We start from the raw sequence: 15666 nt of genomic DNA, 5'->3' as shown, positions 1-15666 counted from the left end.
TGTTACGTACCCCATACTGGTTCAAAACGGCAACATGCCAAGGCCATTTATACCTTCTGGCTTCGACTCCGCCTATTATACGCAACATTGTGGATTTTCTATTGGGTATCCCGCATCTTTTGGTTCTTTTATTTTTACGATTTTGGCTGACGGTGTTGTTGTGACGGTTGGTACTGCTGTCGTAGTGGTACTTTCTCGAATCTAAACGTCAATGTATACATAATAAGACACCTAGATTAAGACCTTTGATGAAAATTATTATAAATCGATGTATACGAGGTTCGTCAATAAAATTTACAACCGATACAATTTACATACCTCTAGTTTTATTTCTATCTATCAAATTAAGTACGTAAATTTCACATTTAGTTTTGTTGTGATAACAATAGGCGTTTTCTATTTGGATTTTCTTTCCGCATCTACTCGGTTTTTTACATTTCCTATTCCTTGAAGTCCTACAACTCCTATTACAAGACGTCCATTCGCTCCATCTACTCCAAATATCCGAAGGACCTTGTTTCATCAGATAGTTGCTGTTCTGAAACAAGATATAAGCCCTTAAAAACGAAAAAAAAAACAGATTTAATAAGAAGTAAATCCCACCTTATTCAAATGTACAATTTTGAAACTATTTTTTTGTCTGGATTTTCGTTTACATCGTTTTTGGTCGCAGGGTTTTTCTTGGTATATTCTGTGTCCTTCGCAACCTTCTCGCAGACATTCTTTCATTCTTCTTTGAACACATTTGTTACATCTACTCCAAAAGGTCCAATCTGAATATTCCATAGTCATATTTTTGTACATGGAATCCATGTTTCTTTGAAGAGAAAACATGTTTTCTAGTGTAGGTTTCTGTAATATAAATATATTATACAATTATAACATTAAATAGGCGTTGCAAGGATTAAAAATACTTAATACTTGTATAAAATAAATAAATAAAAGTTTTCACGACTACTACTACTGTATTTAAATAAACAAAGTCAAGAAACTCCCAATTTATGTCATAACACGTTGTTATAATGAAAAGGAATTCGTTAATTCATTTTTTAGATTTCTTTATAATGATTATATGAAGATATTTAACCATTTCTTGTACAATTTCATCTATTTTTGTGATTGAAGACCGTCTAGACTATTCCTCGTCCATAACTGACTGATTTATAATTTCAAATCGTTCATCCCTCGTATAATCTAAGTTCGAACTAACTACATCATTACTATAAACAGATATCAACTTTTCGTCACCTTCTTAGGCAATCGAAATATATAAAAATTTAATCAACGTATTTTTTTATCACACCTTGTATTTATTTCTGTCATTTATTTCTTGGTACTGACCCACCCACCATACTTACCCGACATTGCACGCTAGAATTTACGTTTATTTCGATTATTACAAGCCTAGTGGCAAAAGTTTGAATAATGTACAAAGATCCATTTCAAAATATAGAAAAATTTGAAGAGTATTATTTTTTGTATTCCCTCTGTATAAATACGAATAAATATCTAATTTTGTAAACGGTTTTCATTTTTTTTTTCATCATCCTCATAATACATTATAATAAGATAACTTTATGTCTCTTGAAATATTTATATATATATATATTTAAATATTCAAAACAATTTTTGATACTTTTAATAGACATATGTTAAATAATTAATTACGAAATTGCTGACATTGAGTGACGACTATCTCACACACGATAATTTAAAAGCAATTATATTTTTTTGTGTTAAGTGTCGGTGAAATTGGAATGAAAATTAACGTCAAATACTTTGAATAATAAAACAAATGACCAGTTTAAAATAATTATATAGTTACTATCACATACGTTTTAATTATATCAGTACCAAGAAAGATTTTTAAAAAATGTTAAGTCAAGCTATAACCAAACGCATGTCTTTGCTTCAATCCGGTTCGATTATACCGACGTGATTTCCCTATTTCATTTCCCACTTATATTAAGCGTAATTTTTTTAGTAGCCAATAAAAAATTGTTATTTAGATTCCATTATTCTTAAATAATGATTGATATAATTGGAAATTCATTTACTAAGTAGTGAAAGAAAATTACACTGTGGATGTTTATATATTAATACTAGACATTAACTGAATCAAGCTAAGACATACGGTTAGTCTTATTCAATATGGTGGCACGCAGGTTCATGTCATCTCATAGAGATGGCGTAGTTGAACTTTCCCAGTACTAATATATTTATAACTCGTTATCTATAATTTAAAAAAATATATTAGAAAACAAAGATTTTTTTAATGAAAAAATGTGTACAAGACAACGTGTAAAAGCAATTCATCACGAAAAATAATGTAGTGATTTTGTATCGTCTAGTTACTGTTCGGTTAACAACTAATAACATATATGGCAAATCAGCTGATCAAATGAAATACTTTTGTTGAACACATCAATATATAGGTTTTTTATGAACGATTGTGTTTCTCGGATAAAGGAGGTTGAGGTAAATTATTTAGTGGAAAGTGTCGAATTGGATTAATTTTTATTACAAATGCCACCGTAACCTGAGGGACTCAGTACGTCGGAATGTGTCAGTAAACATATGAAATTATGGGCGTTGTATAATATTTACAGATGTATTTCTTATTTAGTTCATTAATTGATTAAATTATTTGTAGTAAAAGTAGTTTTACATTGAGAAATCAATCAAGGATCATTTAAATAAAAATATTTGTTGTAATTTTTTCAAAATAACATGACATACAGGATGTTTGATTATTACTTGGAAGAGCCTTCTTGCATTCAAAATAATGATTACTTCCTTGAAGTTTAAAATTTTATTAATATATAAAGAAAAATATTCTTGCTACATTACATATCATTTTCAGTGACAACTTAGACAACTGACATCTGACATACATGAAGTTGGCTGCTAACATTTTTACCAACTAACAGTTTGGAACGTAGTTTGAAAGGGAAAACGAAAATTTGAAAATAAATATTGTTTTTAAAATAATTTCGATCATCCCTCGTACGTTAACTTTAAAATACCACGCTTAGAAAATATTTTTATATAAACATTTTTTGTATTGAAATTATAATGTTCGTGTTGTCAAATTTCCAAAAATTAGTAAACGTTTCTATTATTATTATTTTTTAAATATATTTCCTAGACTATATACAAAAGACATCTGTAGACTTACTCGACATTAACAACATATCTTGTAGAGATGTTTCTCACCCCAGACAAGTTAATTTTAAAAATAGGCATATTCTAAATGTCATTAAATGTGAGCCCAACACGTGTGCACAAAATTTCAATTGTTAAAACAAAAATTTCTATCAATTGATTAGTTATTGGGTCAAATTTACTCACATAAACCACTAAAAAACAGTATTTTTCAAAGTTATATGATTAAAATGAAAATATGACAAATCCATATCTTGGAATCTTTTTCATGGAAAATTTTTACAGTTAACCATCGTAAATCGGGATTTGTGAAACGCGGAACGTCTAAAATCCAGACTGATTCGTTCGTATCGTAATTTTTAGCTTCTGCATTCGACGCAAGATGGCGACACCATATTGTTACTTTACTATTACTTTTATTAATGTTATTTTAAATGTCTGTACAATATTTAATCTTTTTATTATTATTATTGTTTTATAAATGTGTTTATTTTATTATATTTTATGTATACCTCTCCTCTGTTTACATAATTTTGTAATGCTATATGATTTCTAGTTAGCGCGATAGATGGCGCCACCATAAATGTACATATGATCAATTCGATAAACTCATTTTCAAGGACATTTTTCGTACACATAAAATCGATGAGGATTTTTGACTGGACTAATCAGTGTCTATGCGAACGCTACGATGTGTGTCTGTAATTAATTTAAAAAAGTCAATTACGTCTATCTGTAAGTTAAAAAAACATCAAAGGGTATAAGATTGCGTAAAAAAACAATTTTTTACCATTTTCCATAAATCAGTGTCGAGTTAGAATGTCTTAAAGCGACGCTAGATTTTAGATAAAACCTAACAGCTATTAATTTATGAGATACGCGGCGTTAAAATGTATTTAAAGAATACAGTTAGTGCGACTAGAAAGTCATCATTTAGTTCAGTCTATAAAGAAGTATTTTTGTTAAACCACATCCCTGTTTACGTATTTACATCAGGAAATTACGTAGGGGATGAAATTATTATTAATATTAAAAGTTAATACCAAATATCCACTTTTGGTGGAATATCTTTGGATGAAGTTTCATTCATAAAATCGAAATCCATAGTGGAACCCACGGATTTTAAGTCCCACGTATATGTCCATTAAAGATTATTTTTAGAATGACCGTAAATGATTTGTAATTAAAAAGAAGGTAAGTGTGTGGGCTGCTAAAGGTGTCGATAAAAAATTAAAATAATAAGGATTAGAATATAAATCGATAAAAGGACCTAATTACGTAATACGACAATCTCTATTTACTTTTATGGCGTTGGTAACACTGATTATATCTGGCGGTCACTAATCATCAACATAACCTCAATAATAACATTCTGTCATTTCAAGTTTCGATGTGTATTGGCGGTATAAACTGTAAAAAATTGATTTAATTTAATCTCCCTCGTAAATAAAATTATATTAAAAAAAACATTTATTCTTTAATGATTTAATAGACTAAGTATGTGCCTCTAGAGATATAAAAACGAAAACAGTGTCTTTCCAATACGTTTATATAGTGAAAGGATAGAAAAATGAACTTTAATGATATAATGGGTCATAAATCGTGTCATAAATTAATTAAATTATTTTATGAGGTAGTTGAATGACATAGAAGATATTTTTACAACAAACGCAGACAATAAAAAGTGGGCTATTCGTTTCGGACATCGGTTAAATTATCTACCAGACGGGGTCAAGAATCTGCCATAAAGTTTATGGAAACATTACGGCAAAATACGATTTTGAAACTTAAAATTTACGTGTAAACGTAATTAAGTTCTTAATTAGTTTCATTTAGACTATTGGGTTTCAACGTTGTGTAATAAAAATTATATATATTCGATATTTGTTGTACATGCTACATTAAATTTTGTTTTTTTGATTTTTGGTGGAATATTTACGTTAAACGGAGAATGAAATATTGATATTTGTAAAGTGTACAGGTTAGATGGTAATGTGGGATTTACAATCGATTAAAAGATCTCCAATGTTTAGTTAAAGTTTTCAATTAGAGACATTACAATTATAAAAATTCATAGAAAATAAGTATTCCTAATAATTTTGTACAGTACTACCATCTACTGTTGTATTTGTAACTAATTTAGATAAATCACATTAAGATACGTATATTTGTCTCAATCCAATGGGGTATAACCCTTAACAAATAATATATATGAAAAAGTTTCTAAAAAATCCCTCTTCATTAAAAGTGCCTACATTTTTTTATCGTTTGTACTTGTGACGTTATACAATCTTGTCCGCCATAACTCATATCTTGCTCCTTTTTTTTAGTTTTGAATATTTATAAGAGAATTTAAAAAAAGTTATTTTATGATGTAACATCAGGCTTTCTTCTTCTCTTCTAACTGAACGCATTAAATTATGATGAGTTATCTTGTATACGTTAGAAAAATGTAACTGAGCTTTTTGTATCCGCCATAATTAATAGTGGTCATTCGAATTAGACGGACGGAAGACTGAATGAACCGACAGAAGTTGAAAATTAATTTCTTAATAAAAAATTTTCAAACCAAAATATTAACGTAAAATTAGTAAAATATCGATTGCGAAATTTATTAGAAACAAATAGATAGAATGAGTTGAATAAAGTCAAGTGTAAAAAAGAATATTCTCGTTAAATAGTTCATAAACGATTGTTTCTTATTTTGTAACGTATAAAGTAGTTCACAACAATGAAGATAAGGAAATAGTTGTTATTATTGGAATAGAGGTATTTTGATCGTAAAAATTCTATCCCTTAAATATTTCAACAACTCTTGTTATTAAAAGTATTTTGTTAAGAGAAATAAATGAATCATTTTTAATTTTTGGTGGCGCCATCTATAAGAGAATAGATCAATGTTATTTACGAAATTGGGATAAAACTAATCAAAATATTAATAGGAAATTTGAAAAAAAAGTGATTTAGAAATTCTTAAATATCTATAATTTATATTTAGTAAATATAGCCCCATTATTGTTTACGATATGAATTATGGAAAGTACATAGACTAAAGTGTGTTGACAGTTTTCTCTATGCATTTTAATAATCTATTTAAATTATGGATGTGGAATAAAAAGATGGAAGATAGAGTTATCGACATATACAATTTCAATTGAGCATTTTAATATCTATTTGTTATTGCAGTTGGCAACAATAATATTAATTCTGACAATAATTGTTAATTTTAAAAGATGTCTAATAAAAATTATAGATATTCGATAATTGATGTACATGCTACATTAAATTTTGTTTTTTTGATTTTTGGTGGAATATTTACGTTAAACGGTGAAAGAAATATTGACATTTGTAAAGTGTCTACCTATTTGTGTACAGGTTAGATGGTAATGTGGGATTTAACATCGATTAAAAGATCTCCAAGTGTTTAATTTAATTACTTTCTTAAAAAACCATTAAAAAACTATCGACCGAGAACGGCCATCTGTTGAGAAACATCTAATGAGTATTTTCAAGCGTATTATACAGCAATTTTAGTATCAAAATATAACGGTTATTTGTATAAAAATAACTAATTGCAGTGAAATTCAAGTAGGTTGTAATTTATTTTGACATAGGACGTGGTTTTAATAAATAATATTATACCTACAGATCGAATTTCGAGATAAATTTGATGTATAACGTTAAAGCTTACTAATTGACAATTCGGATTGAGCTGTTAAGTTAATAAATCGTCTGACATGACGAAATTTCATCAAAATTTATCTTGTATTTAATTTTAGGCTATTCTTTTTAATCTTTGAGGTTATGAATATGCTCGACATTATAAAAATTCATAAGTTTTATATGACAATCTAGCAATTCTCTCTGATTCACTTTTTACTCTATGAATTAATAATCGATTCCTTAATTTCGATTCGTCTAAAACAAAATAATCGAAAACACTTTCCAGTTCTTTTAGAATAGTAAGGAAATATAGAATCGTGCATAGTCGTGCAAAATCGTATATTAGCTCTGATTCAGTTTAATAACGGAACGCACGCGCACTTTCAAAATTGTCGTTCGCGGGGGAGAAGTCGCTTTTTTTCAACTTCCTAAACTAAGTTAGAAGTTTAGTAAAATCAAAATAACCTAATTTATATCTTGTTAAATACTCATACCGAGAATAATATGCAAATTAATGAATAGATTTATATTTTCAATAGAACAAATTTTTGCGAGATGGCTCCTAAGTTTTAGTCATAGTAAAATAACGTACAACAACGTCTATAGGTAACCTCTTACTACTTGTCTATTCGGTTAAAATCAGATTAAGTTAGTCGGTCATCGGCAATTTTCGACTGCGTCCGCCACGTCATCATGTATTCGGTTTGCGCAAGACCGGCGAAATAAAGTTAAAAAGCAATGGACACAATTCTAGTTAACAATAGTCTTAACAATTCAACCTAGTTTGAATCTGTATCTTCTGGATTTATTAGTAAAGTTCAAGGTCTTTTACCAGAAATTCATCATTTTTTTTGTAACTCAACCTTATCTTGTCGTCGTAATCGCTTTTCAACTGAATTCTAACGACCCACCTGTTTTTTCTTTGTTATATTTTTAACGTCACGGCACGTTAGTATAGCAGGTGGTCGTCGAAACATTTTCAAAGCATATTGAAATACCTACTATGAAATCTTCTTTATGTAAAGATTTAAAACAGCTTTTGTGGTAAGTGAATTAAGCATTTTCAAAAATAAGCTGCTATTAAATTGAAGATTTACCGTGAAATTAGATATCTGTCTGGTATATTTACTTTAAGAATTTTTGAAGAAATATATGGATTATAATTTTATATAAAATGGTCGTAAATCACTTTTGACGAAACGGCAATTCACTAAAATGTTGATTTGTTATCTGTGCTGAATACGAATATGACATTTACTTAATTCGAAAATTGACTTCAGAACCGAAAAAGAGTAAAAACTTTTGATGTTTATTCTCTATAGATCTTTTTCAAAACGATATATTATATGCTAGTTTTTTACAGTTCGTTGTCGCTATGGTAACTACTGATTTGTTTTTGGTGTTCGAACGGCGAGACCATTCCTCTCGACGTTGCCAAATGTGTGTGTTGATTAGCATGAATTCATAACAACGTAGGTATTTTACAATCAATCCCAAAGCGTCTACATTTTTCTTTTTTTGAGTTCTGACTTTCTACGTACGATGAAAAAAGTTTTTAACTACGAAATTTATAAAGTAGAACGAGTTGAGTTGCTACTGCTACAATGTCTTAAAAAATTCTTTATAGACAATTCAATGCACTACAAGAAGCAAATTGTTATACGAGAATGATCGAAAAATCCATAGAATCATTTTCTTGAAAACAAATTAAAATAGTAAAATAAAATTAATCTCCTCAAAAGTAATGTTGAAAATTGAGTCAACTATGTCTGTGCATTTTAAAATCGTGTAGAGAAACGTTTCCCTTTTAGCACATACTTTATTATTGAGTAGTCGCATGGTACTAAATCTGGTAAATAAGGCGGGTATAGACAAACAAAAAGAAGCTGTTTGTCCATTTTATTATTTTCTTTCTTATTACTTTGTTTCTCAAACGTCTCAGTACCAAAATCAAGAAAACAATGACCTTGATATTCTATAAAAACAAATTTAGTCATCGTATTTTTATTCACACCTCGTATAAATTCCCCGAGATTTTAAGTATCGATACGTAATATAAAACAAAACTTTTATAAAGAGTATATATTTTTTTTTGATAGATAGTTTTACAAATACCATTTTCTGAGTGTAGAAATTACATTTTTGTATTATTAAAACCTATAAAGTTTAGTTCTTCAATGTTCTATTGAAATCGAAAAAAATGAGAAACTGGCAAAGTTCAAAACGTAGCCATTTTCAAGCGACAGCACAAGTGCAAAGTGCTGTACTGTGCCAACAAAGTTTAATGACGCTCTTAGAAATATTATGTATGACGACTATTCAACGAAATGTAAGTTATTTTTGAGATGCATTAACTGAAAATATGACGTTTCATACGTCGTAAACTCGAAATTTCACTCGAATCCCTACCGTCTCGACGTTTTACAACTTGACGTTTTCATATCTTCAATAATTAATATTCGAAAAAATGCCTTCAGTTTGACACTTTTAATAACGTACTAACAAAAGTAACTATTTCAATACGCACTATGTAATTTATTCATATTAATCGATTTCGTAATCGATTCGATAAATTCAGGTCATGAACTGAATACTAAACTAATCAATCGAATGATTTCTATCATCACAGGAAATCGACGTTTTAACAACTCTAATTTCTTTGTTTCTTTTTCGTTGCCAACTTGATTTGCATGTGAAATTATAATGATGTTCCCACAGACGTCAATTTGAATCCCAATTTAGGAGTATGTTGAGGTCCGTGTTGAGTCAACTCGAGTTGAAAAGAAAATTAGACTAATTTTCTAGCTCCAACCGCTCGGTTTTTCAATAACGAATTGATTTAATGTTACTCGTGAATTATTTAGTAGGTACCCACCCATATCAACTAATGAAGCCTCTTGTTCATGTAACAATGTAATAACATTGAATAGGCAAGCGAAATGTTTAGTTAAAGTTATCAATTAGAGACATTATAATTATAAAAATTCATAGAAAAAGTTCCTGAAAAATCCCCCTTCATTAAAAGTGCCTACATTTTTTAATCGTTTGTACTTTTGACGTCATACAATCTTGTCCGCCATAACTCATATCTTGCTCCTTTTTTTTAGTTTCGAATCTTTATAAGAGCATTTAAAAAAAGTTATTTTATGATGTAATATCAGGCTTTCCTCTTCTCATCAACTGAACGCATTAAATTATGATGAATTTTCTTGCATACGTTAGAAAAATGTAACTGAGCTTTGATTTTTTGTATCCGCCATAATTAATAGTGGTCATTCGAATGAGACGGACGGAAGACTGAATGAACCGATAGAAGTTAAAAAACAATTCACAATACAAAATTTTCAAACCAAAATATTAACGTAAAATTAGTAAAATATCGATTGCGAAATTAATTACAAACAAATAGATAGAATGAGTTGAATAAAGTCAAGTATAAAAAAGAATATTCTCGTTAAATTGTTCATAAACGATTGTTTCTTATTTTGTAACGTATAAAGTAGTTCACAACAATGAAGATAAGGAAATACTTGTTATTATTGGAATAGAGGTATTTTGATTGTAAAAATTCTATCCCTTAAATATTTCAACAACTCTTGTTATTAAAAGTATTTTGTTAGGAAAAATAAATGAATCATTTTTAATTTTTGGTAGCGCCATCTATAAGAGAATAGATCAATGTTATTTACGAAATTGGGATAAAACTAATCAAAATATTAATAGGAAATTTGAAAAAAAAAAGTGATTTAGAAATTCTTAAATATCTATAATTTATATTTAGTAAAAATAGCCCCATTATTGTTTACGATATGAATTATGGAGAGTACATAGACTAAAGTGTGTTGACAGTTTTCTCTATGCATTTTAATAATCTATTGAAATTATGGATGTGGAATAACAAGATGGAAGATGAAGTTATCGACATATCCAATTTCAATTAAGCATTTTAATATTTATTTGTTATTGCAGTTGGCAACAATTATATTAATTCTGACAATAATTGTTAATTTTAAAAGTTCAAACCACAATTATTCATTTCTGACAGTTATTCTATTAGCAATTTGAAGTTTATAACTCGTGTAACGTCTGCCAAAAATAAATACGTACGTTGAACCAGCGTCCTTTAACCTTTTTTCGCGGTTTGGATTTGTTTAATTCCAATAAAAATAACTAATTATTTCGAATGAATCACCCGTTTTTTTTTAAATTCGCCTTGACTAGATGTCGACAGGTGAAGATTTTTTGTGTTTATAAAAAAAAAAACAGATTCACAAGTGTTAGAATGACGTCATTTCCAATAGATAAACAAACACTACACTCCATAATATGCAACTAGTATATAGTGTGTTCATAAAGTAACGCGAGTTTATTTAAATAATTCATATGTTTTGAATAAATCGATTTCATACGTAGATAAGTGTATACAGGGTACACCATTACTTGCTAATAACTTATTGTAGTTTTGTAAACAGTACGTCCTATTTATTCAGATATGACACACTGTATATAGATTCTCACAGTATTTATTATTAGATTACTGTGAAATAATACATTATCGACAGATTAGTTTCAATTATTATTATTGTCTATTGTCCTATCAAGTCTTATCTGTCTAATTTGACGTTGAAATCAATTACAATATTTTATTCTCTATAATAAATGGAACAAATGGTTGAAGAATGGGTGGGTTACATCATTATAACGAGGCACTCACTCGGTCATAATTTTTTTTAAGTTAGATACACGTGTTAGTATTATTAGTAATCTAATTGACATTTATTTATTTTAATGAAGTACATAATTTTCCATATTATTTATAAATTATGGAAATCGAATAAACAATTTGGAAGAATATCAGAAATATTTATTATTTAATATAAAATTGATGTCTACAGCTTAGTGGAAACTACTAAAAGCATATACACAGTGCAACGTCGTTGTTATATTCAGGTTATGTATGTCTGATTTATTCGTTTTAGGATTTTTGTCGAGATAATAAATAAAAAAGGTTTTGGGTTGTCAAAATTCGTTAAATAGATTAATGTATATAGGACAAACATATTAAAACTTTCAGATTAGTTGTATTGAGCATTGTTAAGTACGTGTTTATATTGTAAGTGCGTATTAAACGTCTATAATATGGTATTCTTGGACGTGGTACGTACTACATTGTTTCTACGTCTGTAATATCTGCATTATATTAAAGAACGATGACTTTTTTATTAGAAATTTGTATTCTGATTACGAATATGAAGTTGTTCAAGTCGTGACTTAGATTTCCATATAGGTCACTGGATTTATTTGAATAAAAAACATATTAAGTTGTATATGGGTATGTAAATGATAGTTATGAGTAGTTTTTTTTGTTTATAAAAGGTCAAAACAAGAATGACTTTTTTTAGTACCGTATTTTTTTTTTAAATAAAATTTTTACCATACTAGTAAGGATTCAAATTGAATTATCGTGCATTGTATATAGGACAAACATAAAAAAAACTTTGTTATCAGTTGTAAAGAACATTTTTAAGCACATGTTCATAGTATATATCTATGTCATGGTGAAAAATCTCATTAAATACGAATTCTTGTACGTGGTACGTACTATATTATTTCTACGTTTATAATATCTGCATTATATGAAATAACGATGACTTCCTTGCCTTCTGATTGATCGTGATACTCGTTAAAAACTTCGGAAGTAACTAGTTGTACAAGTCACGTTAATCTTGACAGTTGGAAATCAACTTTTGAATTTTGTAATTGGACTCACGCTGGTAGGTTATTAGATACACGAAAGGAAATTTTTCAATTGATTCCAATCTCATTAAAAATCGTTAATACGAGGGTTGATACTAAAGTTTTGACATGACAACACGTTCTGGGTACGTTCTGTATTACAAATGTCAAACTTCAAGATGACAACGTCAGATTTGACATATTCATATCAGTGTTGCCATTACTGAAAACTTAAACAGCAGCCCTCGTATCTACTTATACGTGTGTTTAACATTGAGTTTCGGTTTTTTTCTTAGTAATCCAGTCTAAAGCCTCGAAATTATTTAGATTATCTATACGCCATAAAACAAACGATATTTTTTGTTTATGTGGATTATGTATTATGAAACGAACCCCGTATATATAAATAAACAAAAAATAATTGAAATCTTCCAGATAATGGATGTTTCAGTAGAAGAAAATGATATCTTCGATGGCATTGAAGCATCCTCATCTTTCTCTGAGCTATATACAATTTCATTCACGAACATAATTTCTTGTACCTTGAACTTGAATGAACTCACATTATAAGGTTGTTATCGAGACTCGTTTTCGGCTGTGTAGTTTCGAGAAAGACATTTCCGATTGCTGAATTGATTACATACAAGCAACGGTTTTAATTGACCCAACAAATAATCTACCAAGAAGAGTGAACATTCGATTTTACGTGGGTCAATATGTATTTTTGTAGAGGCTTATCTTTTGATAGTAAAAAACCGTCCGTCAGTTACCTGCTTTTAATTAAAACACCATTTTTTAGTCGATACATGCCGTGCGAGAAAATTCGTAACGAAACCTGATACCGATACTTGAAACTGCTTATAAATAATATTTTAACAATTAAATTATTCGATGGTGTACACGAATTCTGTTTGTTATTAACCAATTTCCAGGAATTTTTGACAATTTTAGTGTAGTAGGTCAAAAAAGAGCCCCGATTTGATTCCAAGTGATGAAATTCAATTCACTACGTGTGTATATGTCAATTTTATTTATTATAGTAAAGGAATAAATAAAAAATTGCAAATTATGTTTGATTATACCTTCAATTATCAATATTTAATATTAAATTTGTATAAAATTCATTGTTTACGTCAAACCATCAAATTAAATAAAAAAAAATAGTACGCCACTGTTTCGGTCTGAAATTTTATTCCTTTTTTTACGTACAAAACACGGTTATCTAATATAAAAACTGTTACCATTGGTATAAATTTAACTTACACAAATAGGAATCAATGGGATTTCGTATTAGTTGGATCTAATTTTTTTCCAATATTTTTATTGCAGACAGTTTTGAAGCTAGGTTATACAGCGATGCCAAATTGCAACTATTTGATATTTAATACTACTATTTTGACCAAATAAAACGTTATAAAGAAAATTACAATTGTATTATAATATTTATTTAATTTATCCAATGAATATATCCTGTTTCAAAAGATTATAAACAAAGTAAAATAACTTTTGTATGTCATTATTCGATCATGATATAACTGGCAATACTGCAAAAATATTTCGGTTTTTATTTACAAAGTATAAAAATCACAAATTCATTCTGTTTATTTGTAGTTTTTCACTATAGAATATCTTTTTCCCAAATCTATATTTGTATTTCTTAAAGCACAAACAAAATATTAATTTGTCTATGAACAAACAATAAAGTGTAGGGTAGGGGTCATTAACCAACTTAGTAGATTCACAACTTCATAATTATGATAAAAAAATCTTATTATTTTATAAAAATTTTACGTTAAATTATACATAATTAGAATCTTTATCATTATTTTAAGAATAGATAAAGGATTTTCTAAGTGAAATAAATTATTAAGGTATGTTTAATACGATAAAAAAATAGACAAAAAATTGTGTTTCCCGCTTTTTTATGTTTGATTGTTTTTATAATTATATATACATCTGAATCAAAGACTTACAGAATTCAAAGCGAATCCCAAATTTATAACGAGCAGAGTCCACACCAAACAAAAGTCACTCATATTTCCACAGTTTTACCGAAAGCCACAAATAAAATTAAACTTTGCAATTTACTAAAATAAAAATCTCGTTTTGATACATTATCTAAACGTAAATAAAACAAATGATGAAATTTATCACCTATAAACTATCTAAAAACAGATAAAAATTTGAAAAAAAAAGACGAAGTACGAATCTTTAATACATCGCGCGAAAATTGTGGAGACGACTGCTCACAGTGTTGCATCTATTCATGCATCACAGCCAGACTTCGTACTAAACGTCAGCTGGTCTACTACAAGCGGACTACCGATGAAAAATAAAAGTACGTGGAACTTGATTCTTCGATGGTAACAGCACGCGCTAACTTACCCATACCAACAAAAATCAGGTATACGGAATAATACAGACATTTTACTAAAAAAGATATAATATCCCATCATAATAAAGATCTTTAAGGTATTATCCTTAAATTATACGGGGTATATAAGAAATTTTGTAGTCTTGACTAGATTTAAATTCAATAAAAGTTGAAATTAACATACAAATGTCGATAGCTCCTGACTGTGTATCAATGTTCGACCGTCTAAAGGACATTACTGACTTTCAGACATTGCTTTTTACTATTTTTTTGATATGAGTTTTAAAAATAAAATACCACGGCGGGAATCGGCGCAATAACTCGAATAGACAAAATAATACCACCGATACAGACAAATCTGACGTATTCTGTACACATAACCTCACAAAATTGAGTAATTAAACTACGATGTTAAAAGTTGGTGTAATTGAAATTTACTGTTAATTTTCTGCATGAACTACAAGTATTAATTCAGTGTCTCCCAAATAGGAATTTAATTTGTTACTTTTGCAATGCATAAACCAAGCTAAAATGTGTGTATTTCGTATGTATTTACATGTATTAATAAGGTAGAAATTAAATTATATTTACATATTGTATAATTCTGAGAATTCAATTAAATAATTTGTAGGAAATTATCTAAAATATTTTAATTCGATCGGCGTGATATATTTCAAGGAATTCTTACGTAAAATTATGCAAAATTCCGATTTTTATAATAATGTAAT

The 15666-nt window shown here is 28.5% G+C and overlaps 1 protein-coding gene across 1 annotated transcript in view; it reads right to left on the bottom strand.

Moving 5' to 3' along the window:
- LOC130440527 (plasminogen) overlaps positions 1–15493 on the bottom strand; it is a 22725-nt gene extending 7232 nt beyond the window's left edge. Inside the window, exons 1-4 of the mRNA XM_056773761.1 lie at positions 14538–15493; positions 604–852; positions 319–538; positions 11–201 (exon numbers count right to left, since the gene is read on the bottom strand). Coding sequence (XP_056629739.1) covers positions 11–201; positions 319–538; positions 604–852; positions 14538–14600 — 723 coding nt within the window. The 5' untranslated portion in view covers positions 14601–15493. The remainder of the gene's footprint in view (positions 1–10; positions 202–318; positions 539–603; positions 853–14537) is intronic.
- Positions 15494–15666: the final 173 nt, after the last annotated feature.

This window comes from Diorhabda sublineata, chromosome 2 (genome assembly GCF_026230105.1).
Source record: "Diorhabda sublineata isolate icDioSubl1.1 chromosome 2, icDioSubl1.1, whole genome shotgun sequence".
Lineage (NCBI taxonomy): Eukaryota > Metazoa > Arthropoda > Insecta > Coleoptera > Chrysomelidae > Diorhabda > Diorhabda sublineata.
Note: the sequence above shows the minus strand (reverse complement) of the source record. Positions and strands in the feature narration are given on the sequence as shown.